Raw genomic sequence first — 23,594 nt, 5'->3', positions numbered from 1 at the left:
TTGGCTCATGGGCCAGGCTGAACTGGTGCTAGCCTAGATGGCACATGTGACTTATCCCCACTCGATGTCAGGAACACCGCCCTCCAGATGTGACAATCAAAAATATCCTGAACATTGGTAGGTATACCCTGTTGGGAAACACTAGCCCCAGTTGAGAACTATTGCTCTTATAGAATAAACATAAAGACAAATCCACATGCCATAAGTGTAAATTTCAATAAATTTCCACATACTGAACACAACTGTGTAACCCACATTTAGATCAAAAAACAAAACACTATAGCACCCTAAAAGCTCCTCTCCTGCTCCCTTGCTATCGCTATCCCTCCACCCTAAGAGTTACCACCATTATTTCTAACAGCTTAGATAGATTTTGACTAGTTTTTACTTTAAATAATATTTTATAGTATATAGTCTCGTGTCTGGCTTCTTTTGCTCAAGGTTACATTGTGATATTCATCAATATTGTTTGTGAATTATAGATTATGCATTCATACTATAGATTTCCACTATGTGAATGTCCCACTGTTTATCCATTTATTTATTTTTTTAAATTTACTCATTTTATGGTTAAGGGGCATTTGGGTAGTTCCCCATTTGAGGTTATTATGAATAATGCTGCAATAAACATTCTTGTAAATGTCTTTTGGTGAACATGGGCAGCCCTTTCTCTGGGGCATATACCTAGTATACCTCATACAGCAATTAATGGTGCAATTAGAAATATTTTGAGAAATTGCATAAGTAGAAGTAGGATACTGTGTATTCAAATGTATTAAGTCTTACTTATTCATACAGGTGCTTTGGCAGGGCACATACCTCGGGGTGGAATTGCTGGGAAGACAGGTATATGAATGTTCGGCTTGAGCAGATAGGATCGAACAATTTTCCAAAGTGGTTCTTCCCATCTGTGCTCTCACCAGCAATGTGCGACAGTTTCCAGGCATCCTTCTTGACTCCTCTTTCCATCCCACACAATGTTCAATTCAGCAACAGGTTCTGTACGTTCTCTTTCCAAAACATACCTTGAATTGGATGGCTGCCACCACTCTCATCTGGCTTTTACCACCTCTCGCGTGGGCTCTGCAGGAGCTACCTCCCCAGACTCCCCGTTTCCACTCCTGGTCTGGAGACTTCATGCAACAGCCAGAGCGATCCTGTTAACATAGAAGTTAGATCACATCCCTCCTCTGCTCAAAAACTTCCAATGGCTCCTCTCTGAAGCCTTCAAGAGGCCACATGATCTGCCTTCCTCCCTTCCCTCATCTATCATTCTCACCTCCGTTCACCCTGTTCCAGACACGTTGGCCTTCTTGCTGCTCCCTGAACAATCCAGGCTGCTTTTCCATCCAGGGCCTTTCCGCTTGCTGTGTTCTCTGCCAGAGAGCTCTTCCTCCAGATTTTTCCATAGCTGGCTCCTTCTCATCAGGGAGGTTTCAGCTCAGGTATCACATCTTCTGAGGAATCTTCTTAGACCACCCTCTAAAGCAGTCCTTTCCCCTGGTCATTATCCCTGGGCCCTATTTTTTTTTTTTTAATCGTTAACATATACCAGAATCTCCAATCATCTTGTCTATGCATTTGCTCACTTACGGTCTTTCTCCCCTTACTCCTCATTAGAATTTAAGTCACACCAGGGCAGGAAGCCAGTCGATCTCAGTCAGTGCTGTGTCCCTAGTGCCAAGTACCTTTGCCTGAAACACAGGAGAGCTATCAAACTGCGTTGAATGAATGAATGATTGAATAAAACCTAGGTGTTTAGGAGATCCCAGAAGAAGCGGGCGCCGGCTCCAGGAGCCACACACTGGGGCTCCGGTGTAGGGACAGTTCTCAGCTGCAGGTGGGATCCTCAGGCGCTTCCAGGAATTGAGAGCCCAGGCACTTGGAGCGAGATGGTCACGTTCTGAGGCTCAGCACAGCGGGCACTAGGACCCTGCGCGGCGCCGCGCCCGGTGGGGGGCGGCGGACGGGACGGGGGGGGGTGGAATCCGCTCTTTCTGTCTGCTAGAGCCGGGCTGCAGACACTTGTGCGATCAGGGCCCGTACCGCCGCTGCCCGGTCCCTTTCCGCACTATGAGCCGCAGGTTCACTGTCACCTCACTGCCCCCCGCGGCGCCCGCCGGGACCTCTGACTTAGAGTCCCACCCGCATTCGGCAACCGGTCTCCGCCACCTCTCTGGGGAAGACGCCAAAGGTAGAGGCCGCAGGGGGCGGGGCCTACCGGAGTGGGGCGGGGCGAGAGAAGAGGCGGGGCCATGGTGGGCGGGTCTTCTCTTGGAAGCAGCAGGGCCTGGGTTGGAGGTGGGGGGTCTCAGCCGAGGGCTAGAGAAGGGAGGAGAGAGGAACCTAGCCGGGAGGGAAGGAGGCTGGACGGCAAATGGTGAAGGGAGGGGCCAGATTCGAGGTGGGCGGGGCACAGGGAAGGGGTGGGGCTATAGAAGAAGGGGCGGATCTTGTGATGGAGGGGCTAGGGTCAAACGAGGGCTGAACTGGAGAGCACTTAAGGGGCGGGGTCACTTCGGGTAGGGGGCGGGACCAGAGGGAAGAAGGTGAAACCAGGGAAAGGGGAGGGCCATATGATTAAGGGGTGTGTCTAAAGGCAATGGGAGGAGGCAGGACTCGGTTTGGGGGCAGAAAGGGGCGGGACCAGAGAGGAAGGGGTCGAGCCAGGAGAATAGTGTGGGTCTAAGGGCTGGAGGTAAAATGAGTCCAGGACGCTTGGTCTGGTGCTGGCTCAGCAGGTTTTTGGGGCCTGGAGGATCTTCCAGTCCTCGGCCTCCCGAGAGACGTCGCGGACAGCGCCTGGGGATCCCGGGGGGGAGACGGGAGCAAGATACGTTACTTTTGGGCAGCTAAATCTTGGCAGGATTCTGTGGGGGTCTCCGGTCCCGACCCGTGGGGACCCAGTCAAGTCCCTCTGCTCCAGCTCCAAAAAAGGGTTAGGTGGAGCAAGCTCAGGCTAGATTGGGGGCGTCCTCCTCGAGGACCCATTGCTGGGTCTTGCCATGGAAGTTACAGGCAGGGTACACAAGAGGGGAGGTGAAGGATCCATCTAGCTTTCAGTAAAGAATCAGTATCCTGGATGCATCCACAGTCTTCTCCTCAGGGGGCACTTGTCAGGAGTCCCCTTCCTGACCCTGCGCCTCTCAGGTCTGGAAGAAACGCTGCGAACCTGCTTGGAGTGGCCCCAGCACGGGGAGGAGGAAGAGCCTCCCCGGGCCGCCAGGGGTCGCTGATGAGCCGCAGGTGAGCTCACTCTGCAGCGAAACTAAACACCAACAGCCCTGAAGGGGGCCTTTTGGGGTGGGGGGGTGGATGCTTTGGCGAAATCCCGCGTTGTGTAGATGACCAAACGGGCCTAGATTTCCTCAGGCCTCCAGCTCCTGAACCAACCGCCTCCTGGACGTGGCCATTTGGATTTCTTGGGCTCCTTCCATTCTTCCTATTTCCCTGTAAACTGTCTGTCTCCCTTCTCACTTTTTCTTATTTTCATGAATGTCCTTTCCACCCTTAGAGTTTCAAAAGTCAGAACTCTAGGAGCTATTCTGAACGCTTCCTTTTCTTTTCCCACCGGATCTAGTTGGTCCTCACGCGTTGGCCGACCCACCCCCAAAACTAATCCTAACTCTCTTCTCTCTCTTCTGGTCACTGTCGCTCTGTACAAACCTCCATCATTTCTCACATGGTCAGGGCCAGAGCCACAGCCTCCTCGTTGGTCTACCTGCCTCAGATTCTGTCCTAACCATCCTCCACACAAGCTCCCCATAGCTTTTAGGATAAAGACCGATGCCGTAGCCTGTCATTCAAACTCTTTCCTCATTTGTTCCTGGACATACCTGTCCGTGTTCACCTTCTCACTTCCATTAGCTCGGGAAACTCCTACTCACTCTGTAGCTTATGGCTCATTGCACCTCTCTTGAAAACCTTTCTCCCTTTTCCTTGCTTCCAGGCAGAGGCTGTCATTCCTCTTCTGCCCACCCACCGCACCATTAGAGGACATGTCCCAGTGGATGGAAGTTATTTACTTGCGTGGCTCCTCCAACTTAAAAGCAGGGACCATTTCCTTTTATCTTAGTGTTCCAAATTCCAAGCCCACAACCCGGCTCTTGGTAGGTGCTTAATGTCCATCAGACCAGAGAGGAAGGGCTGCAAGCTCCTACCTCTCTTACCCTTCCTTGCCTTCTTTCCCCCCATTCCCCATCCCCTTGCCTGAGAATAAGGTGACCCTCTCTCATTCCTACGTGATCGACACATCTTCCCATTCCCATTTCCAAGCTCCTGCCTGTTGAAGGAAAAGATGGCTCCCAGTTTGGGGGTGTGCAGGTGTGTGTGCTAACTGGATGTGAATCTAGAATGTGGCAGAGGTGTGTGCGTGTGTCTTTGTGTGTCTGGAGGGAGGAGCATTCCACATGAGCTCTGATGACCAGTGGGGCGGTCAGTGCTTATATGTGTCACTGCATTCCAGTGTGTTGACGGGCATGTGTGAATTCCTGTGGGGTGGGTACCTGTGTGCATGAGTTTATGTAAGTTTCCTCTTTAAAAAAAAAAACATTTTATTTATTTATTTGAGAGAGAGACTGTGAGAGGGAGTATGAATGAGGAGAAGGTCAGACGGAGAAGCAGACTCCCCGTGGAGCTGGGATCCCCATGCGGGACTTGATCCCGGGACTCCAGGATCATGATCTGAGCCAAAGGTAGTCGCCCAACCAACTGAGCCACCTAGGCACCCTATAAGTTTCCTCTTGAGAATGATTTGGGTCACTTTTAATCTCTTTCGTCCTGAGAGGTGCCTGCAGGCCTTCCTCCTTGGTAGGTCACTGCACAGAGAAGTAGACAAGGGCACCCTAGGGGAACCGAAATCTGGCGATATCTTTCCTGCAGCTGTTCTTGTGTCAGCCCTCTGGCCCCAAGGAGATGTGGTCCCCACCTCCTGTCCTCACTCAGGCCCACTGGGGAGAAATGGCAGCCTGTGGAAAGTGGGGAAGGGTTGGGAGAGGTTTGGCAGGTCACCTGTGCATGAGCACTGTCTTTAATTCTGGACCCAGGGCATGGGGTTTGCTCCTGGAAGTGCCTACTGCTGCCAGGGGACCAACCTTAATTGTAGTGGGGATGTAACTGACAACAGATGGGGGTGAAAGAGACAAGTCCGAAGCTGAGCCCTGAATCCACCATGAACCCTGGGCGGCAGCCCCTGTACCTCAGTTGCCTCATCTGTACTATGGGGAGGTTGGTGATGACTTGGCTGGACAGAAGTGGACCTGGGGCTGGGTGTTGCCACTCTGAGCAATTTCTGTACCCCATTATACCACTTTCCACTGTGCCTCAGTTTCTGATGGAGCAAGACGGGACACTGGAAAGAAACATGGGCCTGGATTAAGACTAACAGGATTTGAGATGTGTTCCCACAAGTGAGAAGGAGCTGACTTACGCTAGAGAGTTGGAACAAGACCCCAAAATAGCCCATCCACGCTCTTCGCTTGGGCTCTGTGGTGTCGCCTTAGGGCACGTTGGTTTCCCTGTCTGAACCTCAGTCTCCTCGCCTGTAGTCCAGAGGAGGTGAACAGGAAGCTATCTGAGGGTCATGCTAGCCGTAAAAATGCTAGGATTCTTTGGTGGTCTAGAAGGGTGAAGTTCTCTGCCTCCCCCATACCCAAACCTCATGTTTCAGGCTCTCTATCTGTAAACTGGGAAGAATGACACTGAGTTACTGGTATGAATATCTGATCTGGAGATCTTCAGCCTGTTCAGGGTGTTCTCCGGTTACCCCCTCCTCAAGCTGGGACTCAGAACCTCACTGCCCAGTACCTCAGCCCAAGGTGAGCCCTGGGAATCTCCATGGCAACAAACTGGTTATGAACGAGGCTGCAGTTGCCATGGTGACGGGCTGCGCTCGCTCTCTCTCTCTCTCTCTCTCATCCCCCTCATCTCCCCTCCCCTCTTCTCAATGAACCAGAGCTATCTGCGGGCACCAGCTCTCCAGGTGGGGTGGGGGTGGGGGGGATGACTGCCGTGAGAAGGGGGTCCAGTTTGAGAAAGAGGAAAGATGGGCTGAATCTGTAGGGGAATGGGGGGCTGTTGGGGTGCCATTGCCATGGTGACAGGGCTGCAGCCTGTTAATTAAGCCCCTGGTTGCCACGGAGACGATGGTGGTTGACGTGCTCTGCGGCGAGCCCTGTGTGTGTGGGGTGTGCTGCGTGCTGGACTCATCAGTTCACTGAGAGGACAGGCATGCAGTTTGGGGAGAGGAGTGAAAGAGGGAGTTCAGGGCCTTGGCTCCCGGAAGACAGAGTCGGGGTGGCTGTGTTAGATCACCGGGGTAATGATATGCGGATAAGGATGGATAGGGACTGAGCCATAAGGAGGAATACTGTGCCTGCCTCCTGTGGGAAGAAGTCAGGTGGCTCCAGCTTCAGTGGATGGAGCCCGGGACTGGAGGTCAGGGAGCCGGGTTCTAGTCCCAGTCTGCCGCAAGTTCACCCCATGAAGAAAATTTGTATCTTTTCATCTTTGGACTCTAATTTTCCCATAAATGAGGGGGGGGAATAATTTATGAAGTCTTCCAGTTCCCACATCCCGAGACTTGGGCAGCTTCCCTGGATTTTTTTTTCCTTCTGAAAAGCCTACGGTGGGACGGGGGTGAAATTCAGAGTTCAGAAACAGGACCTTTCCCAGCTCTGCATCTTGTGTGGCTTGAATGGGAGTTTCCCTAGCCCTAGATCTTCCTAGGGCTCTGGGTGGAGTTGGGATGCTAAGCTGGCAGCTGTGTTCTCAGAGCTCGGAGCTGAGGGTCACCTTGCTGGTGACCTTACCGGCCAAGGCCAGGCTGACGGTGTAGCAGGTACCTGCAATGGTGTCTTCTCAAAGCCACACTGTAGAATGTTGGTCTGAAGGCAGAATGGAGGCCAGGCTCCTTGAGAGGTAAGGGGTGGGACTCCAAGGGGTAGGGTCTCCCCTTGGGGCCATCTCCTTACTTGGTTTGTGCTCCTCGGGGAGGGCTCTATGGCTTTAGTCTGCGATAAATGGAGAGAGAACTAAGCTTTCAGAGTGGGAAGAAGTCCCTTGGATTTATGCAACCTAACCCTTTCATTTTGCAGATAGAGATATTGAAGCCCAGAAAGAGGAGCTTATTTTTTCCCAGGGATACACAGAATTTGGGGGCAGAGGACAGGATAACTTCACTATATCTTGAATTCCAGTGCCTTGTGAGATAGGAACTCTGGCAAGGGTTGGCACATGGGGTCCCCAGGGGAAGAGGAATCACTCCTGCCTTCACCTGTACTCCCCTGGGATCTAGATGTGGGTGGGCTCAGTTCCTGAGTGGCCAGGGCTCTGGACCACGGATGAATGGAAATACCTCCAGGGGAATATCCCAGATCTGAGATTGCTGAACAAAAATCTCAGCCTTTAATTTCTTTCACAGCACTTCTCAGACAAACATGCTACACATTTTGCTGTTACCTGTCCCTACAGCGTAGGGAAAGCCATAATGCTGCTGCTAGTGCCGGTGACGGTGCAGGGTATGGGTAGTGGAGTGCTTAGAAATTCCTGAACATGGTCTATCCACCTGCTATCCTTTTAACCCCTGTCATCAATCCAAACTCATCTCACTTTGTGTGTGTGTGTGTGTGTGTGTGTGTGAGAGAGAGAGAGAGATATTTTCTCCCTGGGAAAGCCAAGACGACTACTTCTTATACCTTGTCTGAATAGCTAGCTCTCCATCCTAGCAAGTCCTTCCAGCGCCCAAAAAACCCAGTGACAATGATACCTTATTGGTGGATCCCTCTAAAGCCCTTTCCAGTCAGCTGCCAAAGACTGTGATTGACGTGATCTGAAGCCACTGATAATTGTGTACAAGGACTCTGAGTGGCGGATCCTGTCGGTGGCTCTGAAGTCATGTCCCAGAACAGGGTCTCTAGTCAGGTGGATGGCTTTTTAGGACCCTTGAAGATCTGCTGGACCTACCCCTGGTTACAAGCTGAGGGGCCACTTCAATCCTGCACCTCCAAAGCCTGGCCACAGGAAAAGGGAAAGAGCTCATCTCACACCTTTCCCTGTACCCCTTTTAGTAGCCAAGAATCAGAGACGGCTCCGCAGTTTGGTTTGACTCTATCCTTCTCCCTTCTGTTGGAGACAGGACAAAATTTTGGAGGAATATATGTTGAGGAACTGTCCTAAACTAGAATAAAGTGAACTGATTCTAGACCAAATCCTGCCATTCACTGGCATTGTGTGTCCAAAGGCTGTCATTTCTCTTCTTTGGGCCTTAGCTTTTTCATCTGTAAGATGAAAGTTGTCCATTAGATAAAATGATTGATGTGATCCTTTCTAGCCCTGGAACTCTCCTGAAACTTAGAGGGCCAGTGCTGGGGGCTAAGAGTGAGTCTGAAAATGCTTTCCCCTTGGATTTCCCTGCTCTCACCCTTGGATGTTTAGATATTCCAGAGACACAAAGGGTCCAAACCTCCGATGCTTCTTCCTGAGATGTCTCCACCACTGGCTCAAGTCTGGATTCTAGGGGTTCTCCCAGAGAGGTCCCAGGACAATCAAGCTTCTGGAGGACTGGTGTCAGGGGAGGGGGAGGGACACAGAGAGCATGCTGGCTCTGGAATCCTCAGAAAGCAATCCTGGATTAGGGGATTAGACACTCCCGCCCCAGGAGAAAATCTGATCCCAAACCGACAGGCGGCCTCATTCCTCCCTCCCCCACGCTGTCCCTGGCCAGCCTCCTACCAGCCTGCCCTCCCTCAGGGCTGCACCATCCCCAGTGGGGAGTCAGCCATCCCTGGAATCTCACTGGTGACTTCTCTCCTCCTCACCACATCTTCCCAGGGTCATTCTACAGTCAGAGAGGGTCCCTGTCTGTGGACTCCTGGGATTTGTCTTGGGGGTGAAAATCTAGGACTCAGTCCAAGAACAATGAGAGGGTTCACTGCAACTCCTCAGGTTCCACTCTTCCCATTTTAAGACAGGATGAGCCAGACAGTTCAGCCCAGTGATCCTGAACCCCTGGGGGCAGCACAGTGCTTTAGTTAAGGGCTCTGGCCTCAACATCCCCCCCCACCCCCGTTTCCAACCTCTTGAATAGCGATTTGGGAAAGGGTCTGGTTTTCCGCTTCTCTTCAGGGCTGGCTTCCCCAGCTTTGCAGACAGGCTCCCTAGGGACCAATATCCCATGGCGCCCCACCCCCGCCGCCTCAGTACTTCTCGCTTTCCCCCTAGGGGTCACCCCAGACCCCCAGCCAGGCAGCCGCTGCGGGGCCGCCTCCCCGCGGCCGCGACCTAGTTCCCTGCCGTTATTTTTAGGGCGCGGGATGGCACCTGCCCACGTGCCGGCCCCGCCTGTGCCGGGGAGTGGGGGGCGGGCGGAGCTGCGTCTGCTCGTGGGAGGCGAGGCCCCGGTCCCCCGCAGCACCCCCTCCATCCCACCGTGCAAGCCCCCGGTTTTCGTGCGAGGGGGCCTCCAGCAGCGCTCTGCCCGCCCCTCGTCTCCTCTTCTTCCTCCCTCTCTCGCTCCCCCCCAAAACCCCGCCAGTGGCTCACGCCTCCTGCATACGGGATGAGGTGAGCAGCGCCGCCGCTGAGAGGGGGCGCGCGCGGGTGTGAGCGTGTGTCCGTGTGCGAGTGTGTGTGCGCCGGGCGGGCGGGCACTGCAGCTTCTTCCTCCGTGGAGCGGAGAGCGAGAGAGAGCTAGAGCGAGCGAGAGAGCGGCGAAGGCGGGCAGAGGGGCGCGGGCGAGGCGGAGCAGCCATCCCCGGGCCCGGCGCCGCGCCGCCACCATGCTAAACAACCTGACGGACTGCGAGGACGGCGATGGGGGAGCCAACCCCGGTAAGCAGCGGCCCGGGGGTGGCGAGGGAGGGGGCGGCGAGGAGAGGAGGCAGCTCTAGGGTTAGAGGCAGAGCGGGGGCCGTCTCCTTCAGAGAAGAGGCTGAGACTGACCCGGGCGGTGGGCGCCCAAGGCGGCCTGGAGCCCAGCTCCATTGGAATGCGCCAGGCGCTGTCCGAGGTGCTGGAATGCGCCGCGCCCCGGGCAGGGCTGGGGGCCCCGAGGTGTTGCTGTTGCCCACAGCCCGGGGGCAGACGTGGGTTAGCTAAGCGGGGGAGGCTGTGGGAAGAGGATGGAAGAGCTAGAATGGGCTGACGTGGACCTCGACAGGCGGGTGGAGGGTTCCTTCCCCAAGAAGGGACCCCGGCGTCCTGGCGCAGAGCGTTGACCGGCGGCGCGGGGAGGGGTGGGGGGTGCAGTCTGCTGCAGTCCCTCGCTCTGAGACTTCCAGCTGAAAGGTGGGGGGAAGGTGCCCATGGGGGGTTGAAGCCATATGACAGCCCCTGTCCGGGCTGCGGTGTCTCCTTAAGGGGACACTTGGTGCAATCCTGGCCCCCTCCCCCAAAGCTGCCCGAGGTCCGACCTCAGACTGAAGCGTACCTCCTCCGGAGATTTTCGGCTCTACTTTGCGGAATCTCCCTCTCCCTCTCGCGTACCCATGGGTTCCTATTCAGGACGGGAAGCAAGATCACCCTTTCTTCCCTCTTTCCCCTTCCTCTCGGCACCCTGGGATGACAGTGAGGTTTCCAGGGCGGGGGAAGGGGGAGCCTTTCTAGTCAGCTCTGCTAGCTTTCCCAGTGAGGCCTCAGGAATGGGGTCCCAGCAGCTGAATCCCCGGCGCCGCGGCGCGGACACTGCGGACGCGCTGCGGTGGGTGCGGAGACTCGCTAGGAGCCCAGGGGCTTGAAGCAAGTCCTTTCGCTGCTCTTGCTTTCCGCCGCCCTCCTCCTCCGGTTTCCCTGCTTCGAGGTCTTTGGGGCCAGCCACCCCCTCGGGCTCCCAGGCCCCCCGCCGCCCCCCAGCGGTCTCAGCCATCCATCACGGCTGTCAGCCGCCCCCACCCCCCACCCTCCAGCGGCGCTGCGTCCCTTGCGCACTAGCGCGCCTCCCGCTCCGGCTGTCTGCGCTCCGAGTCTTCAAACGCTCCCCTGGGCATTGCTTGACCCTCTGAGCTGAGACTCTTGCAGACCTCCCCGGGGGATGGCCAAAGAGACCCAAGGACTGAAAGAGCGGGGTCTTCCAGGGACTGGGAGCCTAGACTTGAAGTGTTCTGGATCTTGGATCCAAGTCAGAGCCAAGTGGCCGCTTGGGAAAGCTGTGGACACCAGGTTCCCCAATTCTTTGTCTAAGACCCCCCTTTCCTCCCTGAAGTTGAGTGGTATACAGAGGTTGGAGCCACTGGCTGGCCAGCTAGCTCATCCATCTCTCCGGTGACCTGGGGGTTGCCTTATCCAACAGCAGCCCCCCTCCCCAACAGGGAGGCTTAGGCTATGGGGGAAGAGGGTTTGGCAAAGTCGAGTCTGCGGCAGATCCAGGTACCCCGATGCGGTGCCCAGGGGACGAGTTGTGTGTGTGTGTGTGGGGGGTCATTGCCATCTGGGATCCCCTTCAGATGCCTTCAGTCTGAGGACAGGGGCTCAGCCGGAGAGATAATCTCTGCCCCTCCTCCCGCACAGAGTATTGTCCAATCCCCCAGCCCCTGCTTTCTCTACCCCTAGGTTTTTGCATTTCTGGGTCTTGGGGTTTCCATGGGGTCTCAGGAGGGCTAGAAAAGAGGCATTTATGTGTGTGGAACAGGAGTGGAACAGGAACTCCCTTTGGTTCTACCCACTCCCCATTAGTTTCTAGACTCAGTGTAGAGGGTCTGTCTGCAGACCTTCTCTCTCTGTGTAGGGTCCAGGACCTGGAACTAGAGTGGCCAGGACCTGGGTCGGATGTTTGGTTTCCCAGGGAGAGGCAGACTCCCAGCGATGCCCCAAGATGGTCGTAGGGGACCTAAGCACCTGCTGGGCTTGAGGGAAGAGGGTCTATCAGACCAAGAGCCTCTGCCATCTCTGATCTTAGGTTCTTGGGGATGTAGGTGAAGACCTGGGTACTGACCTCAGGGAGGTGGTACTATCCCGAGGAGTAAGAGGGCTCCTCTGGACTAAAGAAGAATCCTCTGGACTAAAGAAGACTCCTATCCCCTTGGGGTCTGACGCCTTCCCCCACTTCCCCGATCTGGCTTGGGGATTCCCCCAGGCCTGGTCCGAGGCCCCTGGGGGAGGATCCTTAGCCCGCGCCGCTCGTCCGTTTCCTCCCCTGGAGCTCTGGCCGCCGCAGCTTAATTGAAAGCCGATTCGGGCTGAGAGCTCCCAGGGGGCGGGGGCCGGGGCGGGGGCCAGGCGGAGAGGGCTCAGCCTCAGTCTGGCCCTGCCTCTCGCGCGCGCGCCACTCGCCGCTACCCATGAGCCTGCGTCCTGGCTCTGAGGATTCAGGGCGAATTCCCCTGGCTCCTTTGAGAACTCCTGAAGCTCGCCCCTCTCCCCGCAACCAGTGCGCCCGCCGTTCCAAGGAGGGGATGAAATCAGCCCGCGGCAGACGCGGCCCGCGGCCTGGTGTCCCGTCCAGATGGCGGGTGGAAGGGCGGGACCCAGGACTAGCCTATCGAGCCGTCCTCTCCCCGGCCCTTCTCTCCTAGCTGGGATCCGGCCCCGAGCCTGGCTCCGCGCTGCGCGTCGCGTTACATAAGCGGCTGCGGGCGCGTGGCCGCCTCGGCTCGGCGCTGCGCTCTCTGCCCGCGCGGTCGCCATGGAGACCGGCGCGGGGCTGCCTAGTAGCCGGATCTCGGGCCAGGACGCCCGCCTTGCCGCCCAGCACGGGCCCCGGGACCCCTTGAGGAAGGAGGGGCTTGGGAGGGGGCGTGAAAGGCAGAGAGGAGAGGAGGGGCTCTCGTGTCCTGCTGTTCTGGCCCCTGAGCGACGCCGCCGGGAGAGGGACCCAGACCCACAGGGGAGTTAAATCTTGGGGCTTGGGGAGGCATGGGATGGGGACCCCGGTCTGGATGGAGCACCAGATACATGAATAATAATCGTACTCATAATAGCCCCAATAGTTCCGTTTATGTGCCAGGCACACCCAATACGCATTATTTCCCCTAATCCTCAGGACAGCCCTGTGAGTTAAGTACAATTATTATCCCTTTGCAAAAGAGGAAACTGAGGCTTAGAGAGTTTAAGCGACTTGCCCAATATGTTGACACAGCCTAGAAAACTGGGACTGGAGCCTAAATCTTGACCCCAACGCTTTTCCTTAACCATCAAGAAATTTGCTCTCATTGGCCTCAAACCCTCTTGTACCCTCCATAATGTGGTTAGAATCTGAAACATCTTGTCAGCATTTTAAAAGGAGGAGGAACCCACTTCTCTTTTTTCATTTCTCATGTTCTCTGGCCCCTGACAGCTCTTCTGACCCTGGGGGTTAGGAAGGGAGCCTGGGGGAATTTACCTCCGAAGACTCCTCCCCCCCACCCCCCGGCATTTATTATGTGCTAGGTTCTCACTGTGGGAAAGGTCTGTCATTTCCAGAAACTCATATGTAAGAAGGAAGAGGTGATGGTCCCCCCCACCCCGTTTGGGAATCAGGAGTCCCTGCCTGATGGATGAGGTGGAGGTGGGGGCAGGAGAAGTTGTCCCTTGGTTCGGTGAGGCATCTCTTCCCTTTTCCACCACTTTGAGTCAGGCTGAGATTGGATTTGTAACAGGTTGTGCTCTAGGGATGGACCCCTGCTGGGTGACTAAGGAAGGTTTCCAGGAGGTAGGAAGAAGGATGGGGAAGGATTTGGGAAGGTGGAGGTGGAGAGAGACATGACAGGAGATGAGGGGACCGGAAATTCAGAATACATAGGGCCTCAACGTCATTCGGGATTTATTTATTGGAGAGTCTCCCCAGGGTCTAGAGAGATGTCTGCTACTGGGATTCAGCCCTAGAAGTGAGAAAGGGTGCTGGCTGAAGCCAAGGTTAAGTGCCTGTGGGGGTCTCCTACATCTCTTTGAAAGGACCTCTCCTAGGTGTCCAAGAGCTTTTCTCCTTGGGTGATCTCAGCCAGATACCTGGTTTCACACACTTCCTCCACATATTCTCATGGGTTACCATCATCTTTTCTCGGCCCAACCTCTTTCGTGGGTGCCAGACTCTGTATATCCACGTGGCTTCTGGACTTATTTGCTTGAGTGTCCTATTCTGCCCTACCGTCGATTGAATTCAGCATCTTCCCCACCCTCCGTCTCTTCTCTGCCCCTGTTAACTAAATAGCGCCATCACCCACCCATTAACCTATGCTAGAAACCCAGGCATTTTCCTTGATTCCCCCTTCCCACATCCCCAAACATCTGGCATAGAAATATGCGCCAGTAATTCTTGAGTCTGCCCTTTGCCCTGCATTGCTCTGGTCTGGGTCCTCATCAGCCCTTGCCTGGATTGCTGAAAGTCTCAAACCAGCATCTGTGTTTCTTCATCTAAAGGCCAGAGTGGTTGCTCTAAAACACAGCTCCCTTCATGGCACTTTTTTGCCTGAAACTCTTCAATGATTTCTCATTGTCCTCTGGATGAAGGCCCAAATCTTTAACGTGGTCTGCTAATCATTTAAGGACCCAGCCCACACTTCTGGAGGCTCATCTCTTCATAGGCCAGTCTCCATGTTTCAGCCCCTCTCTCCATGCCCCTTCGTCAGACTCAAGCCAGACCAAACTTCTGTCAGCATCTCTGACCCACTCTGTTCACTCTCCCCTCTCAGCCAGCGAACATGCTGTTCTCTGTGCTGGAACAACCTCCCGCCTCCCTCCCGGTCTAGCTCTTACTCATCCTTCAGTTCTCAGCCTCCTCGTCACTTCCTCTGGGAAGCCTTCCGTGACCTCCCAGGATGGGCTGAATGCCTCTCCTGTATTCCCACAGTCCCTTGTTCATCTTCTATGACAGAATTTACCACTCTGGGTTGGAAATTCCTGCATCCTAGTTTATCTCTCCTGCCTGTGGGTTCCGTGTGGCAGGGACGGTGTCTTGGTCTGTGTTTACTTCCCCCTCCCTCCCCACACCCGTATTGGCACATGGGAGAGAGCCAGTGAATATGTGTTGACGGGAGATACATGAGGAGCACAGAAGATGCCAAATGGGTCACTTCTCCAAGAGGTGGAGTTTCCTTTGGGCCTCCGGCTGTAGTGTTCTCTATCTTTGCCTCTGGGAAAGAGCATGCTTCCATCCCAGAACACCAGCAAGGTCCCAGGTATGGTCAAGGAGGGGAACCAGGAGAATCTAGGGTGTCCTGGTGAATGGAGAAGGACCCCCAAGAGCAAGGAAGCACTCACATGTTCATTAAAAACTGGGCTCTTTGTACGTGCTGTCCGCTGAAACAGCTCGGCGGGATACCATTAGCTCCGTTAAAGGGAGGTTCAGAGAGTTCAAGTAGCCCCGCAGCTGGATGCATGGTCAGAGGGAGGACAACCAGCTGACGCCAGACCCCTGGCTCCTCTGCCTTCTCAGGTGATGGCAACCCCAAGGAGAGCAGCCCCTTCATCAACAGCACTGACACAGAGAAGGGAAGGGAGTACGATGGCAAGAACATGGCCCTGTTTGAGGTGGGTTGCTGGGGCGCGCCCCCCTCCCCATTTTCATTTCCCTGTTCATCGGCCATCCCTCCCTCCCTCAGGAGGTGTCCTCCTCTCCATGCCCTCCTCACGCCCACCTTATTCTCCTTCCCCTGCTGCTCCCTCTCCTTATCCTGCCATGTCTTTCCGTTTTCCATGCTTGTTCCTCCTCTTTCCCCGTGTCATCCAGCCCCCCATGGTTCGATATCCTTGACCCCATCTCTCCCGGCCTCTTACCATGTAGCCCGCCTGTCCCTTCCCTAGGACCTTGTGTCTTAACACTGCCCTCCTCCCTCCACAGGAGGAGATGGACACCAGCCCCATGGTGTCCTCCCTGCTCAGTGGCCTGGCCAACTACACCAACCTGCCCCAGGGAAGTAGGGAGCATGAAGAAGCAGAAAATAATGAGGGTGGAAAAAAGAAGCCAGTGCAGGTGAGGGCCTTGGGGAAAAAAGGATGAGGGAGGAAGGAGGGGTGGGTGGGAGAGAGGATGGGGAGAACAAAAGAGTGTCCACTGAAGGGGTGGGTGATGGAGGCAGAGAGCTAGGAGTTAGGGGGCAGAGGGTGAGGAGGGGTTGGGGGATGAGGGGTAGAGATAAAAGAAGGAGGGGAGAGGGGGAGGGGTTGAGCACCAGAGGGAAGAGGGATGAAGGGATGGGGGTGGAGAAAGGGGAGAAGGAGTGGGTCTGGGGTGTTGGAGGTGATTAGCGGCTGCCGGAACTGACACTGGCCTCCTCGGCAGGCCCCACGCATGGGCACCTTCATGGGCGTGTACCTGCCGTGCCTGCAAAACATCTTTGGCGTCATCCTCTTCCTGCGACTCACGTGGGTGGTGGGCATCGCGGGCATCATGGAGGCCTTCTGCATGGTCTTCATCTGCTGCTCTTGTGTGAGTGATGCCTTCCCCTCCCCGCCCCGGGACCGCTGGGCCAGAGCAGGAACCTGGGGTGGGGGGGAGGGAGGCGGGGAAGCATGAGACCTGAGCTTTTTATAGGAACCACTGCGTATGAGCTTTGAGAGTAAATTAGGTCTGACTGGTCCTTCCTGCATCTCACAGGCTGCTCCCCGATGGCCGCTAACCAGGTTTCACCTGGATCTGTGTTTGGGTGTGTGTGTGAGTGAGTGTGTGTATAATTACACAAGTAATGCAGATTCATTGATGAAAAAGAGGCGTAGTGAAGGAAATCAAATCCTTCTAACCTGGAGCCTTGAAAACCGCAGTCGTTAACATTGTGGTCGGCCCCGGGCTCACAAAAAATGGCAGCGTGGGTCACAGACAGCTTTGTAACAGGATCCTTTCCATCCTCCCTAAAATATCAAATATTCACCGAACACCTCCTTCTCGCCATGTTTCCATTTCCTCGCACGTGATTCGAGAGCCACCTCTGCGTGTGTGGTAGCCATGACTGACACTAGTACCCCTATTTTACTTCTTTTTAACTTTTATTTTGACGGAATTTCAGACATGCAGAAAATTTGCGAGAATAGAACAGACATTAACCTATTATCGTTTTTATTCCCTTCTCTAAGTACCGTTTTCCCCTTGAATTTGAGAGCAAGTTGCAGACATGATGCCTCTTTATCCCAAATCCTTCAGTGTGTGTTTACTAAAAACGAGGACATCCCCTTACATAACCACAGTGCGATGATCAAACCCAGGCAACTAACATTGAGACATTAACGATGTCTTAATAGTGACCCCTTAATCATGGTTTAGCAGCAGGCCTCATTCAGATTTTGCCAGTTGTCCCAATCATGTCCTCCGTAACTGGAGGAAACTCAAGATCATGTTTGTATTCATTTATGAGCTCGTTTTAGCCTCCATTAATCTGGAGCAGCGCTTCCTTCTTTGTCTTTCCACTCTGGAAGAGCACGGATCAGTTAGTCTATAAAACGTCCCTCGGTCTGGGTTTGTCCCACATCTGCTGAGGATCAGATTCAGCGTGTGCCTTTAGGTAGGAAGACAGCACGCCTATTTTATCGATAAAGACACTGAGGCTTAGAGAAGTGAAGGGACTTGTCCCAGGTCAGACAGCTGGTCAGAGGCCAAACTGGGATTTCCAGAGCTCTCTGATGAGCACATGTAGCTTGTGATGCTTCCGTGTGCTTGGTGAATAAGAGGTTTTCTTGACAAGAAGGACTTGGCAGGAGTAGAAGTTGGAACACGACCAGGGAGAAGCTCAGCAAGGACTTGTGGGTTTGGCAGGTGTTTATGGGGTATAAGGTTTGGCCTTTACCCAGGGCATCGAGGCCCCTGCCCCAGCTGCCACTCTGATGATCTCTCTCCCGACAGACAATGCTCACGGCCATCTCCATGAGTGCCATTGCAACCAATGGAGTTGTACCTGGTATGTGATGGGGTTTCTTGGAGGGGGAAGGGGTCTGGATGTTTTGGAGGGCGGCCTGGATGGTTGGAAGGAGAGGCAGGGCTATGGGGTTTATGGGCCTTCAGGACCAAGAGAGACAATACTGCTAACCTGGGGGCTGGGTTGTGATTCTGGTGGGGTACAGGGGGGCGGTGGTATTAAGGGGAAGGTAGGGAAGCTGTTTATGGAGTTGAACAGGGCAATGCCATATTTCCCTTTGCCTGAGACCCTCCTCTCTGTCATCCTATTTTTCTGAGCCATGACCTCCTTAGAGGGGTAATTAGCTACATGGTAATTAGTGCAGCAAAATCCACTCAGAGTGGCTGGCTTAGTCTCCCACCAGTCCTAGGGGGACTGGGCTCCTAGGGCTGCAGCCTGTAAGGCGTGAGGCCCAGAACAACTCCTTTCTCACCTCTGTCCCTGAGCTCTCTCACCCCTAACGGCAGCCCAGCTTCCCTCGAACGACTTGCTGACACCAGGTTCTTTCTGCAGCTGGCGGCTCCTACTACATGATTTCCAGGTCTCTGGGCCCAGAGTTTGGGGGCGCCGTGGGCCTCTGCTTCTACCTGGGCACTACCTTCGCCGGGGCCATGTACATCCTGGGCACCATTGAAATCCTGCTGGTGAGAGGGGTCGAGGAGAGGGTGTGGAGTTCCAGGCTGTCAGTCAGTTTACTAATGCTCCCTGGACACCCCCTAGGGAGAGGTCCAAGCCCCTCAGTGAGGCCAAAAGGAAATTAGATGTGGTTCTGTTTTTTTTTTTTAAAGATTTTATTTATTTATTTGACACAGAGAGAGAGAGATCATGAGTAGGCAGAGAGGCAGGCAGAGAGGGAGGGGGAAGCAGGCTCCCCACCGAGCAGAGAGCCTGATGCAGGGCTCAATCCTAGGACCCTGAGACCATGACCTGAGCCAAAGGCAGAAGCTTAACCCACTGAGCCACCCAGGTGCCCCTGTGGTTCTGTCTTTCAAGAATTCACAGTCTAGTTGGGGAGACAAGATACAGTAATTACGTAACCGAACAGCTGCCGTTCATCGGGCACCCACTGTGCTCTCAGCAGAGTTCCAATCGCTTTACAGTCATTTTCTTGAATCCTCATGAGGATTCAGTATTATTATGCCCATTTTACAAATGAGAAGCTCAGAGAGGTGATGACTTGCTCAAGGTCACTCAGCTACTAAGTAGTAGAGGTGGGTCAATAAGAGTAAAATCGTGGTAGAAATAATAATAATAAAAAAAAACTAATGTCACACAATAGCTGCATCTCGGTTGCCTGTCACGTGCCTGGGACTGTGCTGGCTTCCCAGTGCGTGTTCACTGTCCCGGGCTGGTGACCAGTAGGCTGTGAAAGAGAAGAAGGATGTGAGGGAGCCAAGTAAATAGACCTGTTAGGAGTAGCGCCTGATGAGAAGTCAGGTTGCTGGTCAGTATTTGAAGGGGAGGCTGCCGATGTGGGTCTTGGCTCTTCGGGCCCCTCTGTGGGAGATAAGGAGGGTTGCCTGGTACACAGAAAGTGGGGCTGACATTGTCCAAGCTCCTACCATATCCAGGCTCCTTGGCCTGCAATTTATCATTTTAGTTTGTCCTAACAACTGTTCCATGAGTTAGATAATGTCCCCATTTTACAGATGAGGAAAGCAGAGTTTAGGAATTTTAAGGAACATGTGGAAGGGATATGGAGCTGTGCCCTTCTGACCCCAAAGCCAGTGCTTTTCCACTTTATCGCACTGTCTTAGAGAACGGAAACTAAAAGATGCAGCGTCTGGTTTGGGGGCAGAATGGAGGAGTCTGGGGACAGGGAGGATGGATGGTGAATAGAAGACCCAAAAAGCCACATTCTGAGAGGATAATAATAGACCTCCATGACTTAAAAAATTAAATAATTTAAAAATTATTATAAAAACAGTTCAGCCCATTGGGTAAAACTGCCAATATATCAGAGAACATAAAAAGGGAAATAATAATTGCCCGAACAAAATCATCATTAACATTTTGGTGTATTTCCTTCTATTTTTTTTGGTTTGTTTTACAACATGATATTGTATTTTGTCTTTGTAAAATAGATCTGTATGGGTTTCCCTAAATAATTAGAAGCTCCCTTTGTAAATATCATTTATATATGAAAATAACTTTTCTAAGAATAGCAACATATTAATATTTGGTATGGGAATTTTAGAAGATACACATGTGCAGAAAGAATACAGATGATCACATCTCCTCCTATCAGTGGATGTCATTTCCAGTCTTACGCTACTGTAAATATGCCGTGATGAGCATTTTTTTTTTCCCAAAGTGTCTTTCTGCACTTTGGGTTATATCCTTGGGGGTGATTCTTGCTGTGTCACTCACCTGACCTCCTTGGCCCTCTTCTGCAGGCTTACCTCTTCCCAGCTATGGCCATTTTTAAGGCAGAAGATGCCAGCGGGGAGGCAGCAGCCATGCTGAACAATATGCGTGTGTATGGCACCTGTGTGCTCACTTGCATGGCCACTGTGGTCTTTGTGGGCGTCAAGTATGTCAACAAATTTGCCCTTGTCTTCCTGGGTTGTGTCATCCTCTCCATCCTGGCCATCTATGCTGGGGTCATCAAATCTGCCTTCGACCCCCCCAACTTCCCGTAAGTGCTTTTGCTCTGAGCCTAAGGCATTGTCTTCCTCCTCCCTGGCTCAGTTTCTGGGTCTGTAGTGCCAGCCCCTGCCCACCTCCCTCTCCTCATCTCTCAGAATCTGAGTGATTGTGGATTCAGAGCAACCTCCCTTTGGAGCGAAAAGCTCTCCTGGTTTGGGGGGAATCTCTGCAGGGTGGGGTAATATGTTCTGCAGGTGGGCAGAGTTTCCCCTGTGAGGGTCAACTACTTGCGGGTGGGGTGGGCTTAGGAAGAACCAAGTGGGACGATTTCTGAAGGGATGACTCTCTATGTTAAGGGAGCATTGCCTGGATGGGGACAAATTCCTGGAATAGGACAACTTATTAGTGTTGGACACCTTTTCTATCATGGGAAGGTCACAGAAGAGAGGGTCTAGGGGCTCAGATGTCTGTGGGCTGTGCCTCTTTCTTAAGGACAGATTCCCTTACATGTCACTGCCAGGATGACGCACGGAGGCTGTTGTCCATGGTGCTGAAACACAGCGTTGCACTAAAACGGTGCTTCTTGGCGGTGGCTGCATATTAAAATCGTTTGGGGGATCTTTGAAAAAACACTGATTCTGGGCTCCATCCCAACTAAATAAGAATCTCTGGATATGGGGCCCTGGGATCTGTGTTTTTTAGAGCTCCCCCAGTGGTTCTATTGTGAAGTCAAGACAAGGTTATGTCCTTCCCCCGTCTTCCTCCCTTGTTTCTCTCCCTAGGATCTGCCTCCTGGGGAACCGCACACTGTCTCGCCATGGCTTTGATGTCTGTGCCAAGCTGGCTTGGGAAGGAAATGAGACGGTGACCACAAGGCTCTGGGGCCTTTTCTGTTCCTCCCGTTTCCTCAACGCCACCTGTGATGAGTACTTCACCCGAAACAATGTCACGGAGATCCAGGGCATCCCTGGCGCCGCCAGTGGCCTCATCAAAGGTCTGGGGGAGGGAAGAGGGCTGGTGTCCAGGAAACACTACAGGGATTGTGGGTTAAACGGTCAGGATTAAGGAATTCTCCTTGGGATTCACTTAAATTCAATCAGTTTTAATTGAGCACCTACTCTGGTCCATGTTCTGTCCTTTGTATCATGGAGGAATATCAGGGAGCCTTCAAATATCTTACCACCTAGTAGCAAAGAAAGTCATCAGTTTAACAGCTATCCACTAAGCATTTTCTTAGTTTGTAGAACTGTGCTAAGCACCAGGAATACAGCGTAAATAAGTCACAGTCCTTGGCTTCAAGGAGTCTAATAGCAGACACAGATGTATTAGCAAATAAATTGCAATTTGAGTAGATGTGCATTCAATGAACAAAGACCTCACAGCGGAGGGAGCAGTCATGTGTACAAGGTGGCAAGACAAGCCTTCCTAGACTCATCTTAGAAGAGTTTTGAGGGAAAAATAAGAGATTTTGAGTTATATTAGGGGAATAAAGGAATTAAGGGAGAAGAACAGCTTGCCTGAGAGCATGCAGACAGAGAAGAGCATATTGTGTCCTTCCAACCACAAATAATTTGGTATGACTGGGGCATAAAGTGCAAAGGAAGGAGGGGCAAGAAATGATGTTGGAGAGGCTGGCATAAGCCAGATTGTGGCAGGCCTTGGAAGCCATGTTGAAGTGTTTGAACCACGTCCTAAGGACAATGAGGAGCCACCAAAGGGGTTCAGATAAGAGAAGAACTTGGTCAGCTCATCATTTCTAAAGGTTCATTCTGGTTGTTAATATGGATAAGGTAAAAGGGAGAGAGAACAGTGGCAGGGAGTCCAGGAAGAGGGTGATGCTGAATCCAGGGGAGAGATGATGGTTTTCTAATCTAGAGTGATGGAGTGATGTCAGTGGGCGCGGAGCAGCAGTTCTTCCCTATGACTGTTTTGTCCCCCAGAAGACATGTAGCAATGTCTGGGGACATTTTTGGCTATCACAACTCGATGCTTGTTACTGGCATCTAATGCATAAAAACCAGGATTTTGCTAAACATTCTACAGTGCTGTAGGATAGCTCTCCATGACATTTTGGTCCAAAATGTCAGTAGTGCAGAAGTGGGGGAACCCTGGAATAGAGAGAAGGGGCATATTTGAGAAATATTTAAAAGGAATAGTGGGCAGAAGTCGGAGATGGTTTTGAAGTGGAAATGGGCAGGGGAGCAGCTGAGGGCAACATAAAACTGTCTGAATTGATGGTAGTGGTGCCATTTGTTGAGACAAGAGGCACAAAAAAGGAGCTGGTTTGAGGTGGCTGGGTGCTGACATAATGAATCAGCCTGAGAGAGCTCTTTATATGATTTTTTTACCCCACTAGACAGGACTATTTGAGGGAAAGGACTAGATCTGATTCATGTGCAAAGCCTCTGGACATGGCCTGGCCCAAAGCAGGAGCTTAGGAAATGTTGGTGGAAATAAAATAGAGCCAAGACCCCAGGGAAGTGAGAAGTGGTTGACACTGATCCTTCCTTTTTGCCCACCCCACGTCCTGGCCCTAGAACTCTAACACACTGACTTCTGGTCTTCCTCCTGAGCATCCTCTCTCCCCCCACAGAGAACCTCTGGAGCTCCTACCTGACTAAAGGGGTGATTGTGGAGAGACGTGGGATGCCTTCGGTGGGCCTGGCGGAGGGCACCCCTGTCGACATGGACCATCCTTATGTCTTCAGCGATATGACCTCCTACTTCACCCTGCTGGTTGGCATCTACTTCCCCTCAGTCACAGGTGAAGGGGAGCTCAGAAGACTCCTGGGACTGATGGGTGGAGAGAGTCAATAATGATGTGAGAAATTTCTTAGTCCTACAATCTCATCACATGGGCAGGAGCCAACAATCCAGTTCCCATTGCACAGATGAGGGAATTAAGGCCAGGAGAAGCCAAAGACTATGGCCAAGGTCTCAACACCAGTTGGTATGCCAGGACTAGATCCCAGGCTACCTGACTCCGGGGTTGGTGTCCTTTCTTCTTATTCTGTTTGGCCTCCTGTGGACCCTGTCCTAGCTGTTCCTCTGTTCACAGGGATCATGGCTGGTTCTAACCGCTCTGGGGACCTACGGGATGCCCAGAAGTCAATTCCCACTGGCACTATCCTGGCCATTGCCACCACCTCTGCTGTCTGTATCCTGCACTGCCGGGCTGGGAGCACCCTGGGCGGGGAGGCCTGGGGGGAAGGC

The 23,594-nt window shown here is 53.1% G+C and overlaps 1 protein-coding gene across 2 annotated transcripts in view; it reads left to right on the top strand.

Moving 5' to 3' along the window:
- Positions 1 to 2,058: 2,058 nt before the first annotated feature.
- Positions 2,059 to 23,594, top strand: part of SLC12A5 (solute carrier family 12 member 5) — a 35,287-nt gene continuing 13,751 nt past the window's right edge. The window contains exons 1-10 of one of the 2 annotated variants that reach the window (XM_044262923.1): positions 2,059 to 2,194; positions 15,344 to 15,438; positions 15,749 to 15,880; positions 16,190 to 16,336; positions 17,741 to 17,795; positions 18,306 to 18,436; positions 20,189 to 20,430; positions 21,164 to 21,375; positions 22,975 to 23,145; positions 23,440 to 23,538. In XM_044262923.1, coding sequence (XP_044118858.1) covers positions 2,074 to 2,194; positions 15,344 to 15,438; positions 15,749 to 15,880; positions 16,190 to 16,336; positions 17,741 to 17,795; positions 18,306 to 18,436; positions 20,189 to 20,430; positions 21,164 to 21,375; positions 22,975 to 23,145; positions 23,440 to 23,538 — 1,405 coding nt within the window. In that variant the 5' untranslated portion in view covers positions 2,059 to 2,073. Of the gene's footprint in view, positions 2,195 to 9,712; positions 9,829 to 15,343; positions 15,439 to 15,748; positions 15,881 to 16,189; positions 16,337 to 17,740; positions 17,796 to 18,305; positions 18,437 to 20,188; positions 20,431 to 21,163; positions 21,376 to 22,974; positions 23,146 to 23,439; positions 23,539 to 23,594 lie in introns of those variants that run through there. The other variant, XM_044262924.1, reaches the window with a different exon arrangement.

Source organism: Neovison vison, chromosome 8 (assembly GCF_020171115.1).
Source record: "Neovison vison isolate M4711 chromosome 8, ASM_NN_V1, whole genome shotgun sequence".
NCBI lineage: Eukaryota > Metazoa > Chordata > Mammalia > Carnivora > Mustelidae > Neogale > Neogale vison.
The sequence above is the reverse complement of the archived record's forward strand: the minus strand, read 5'-3'. Positions and strand labels throughout refer to the sequence as shown.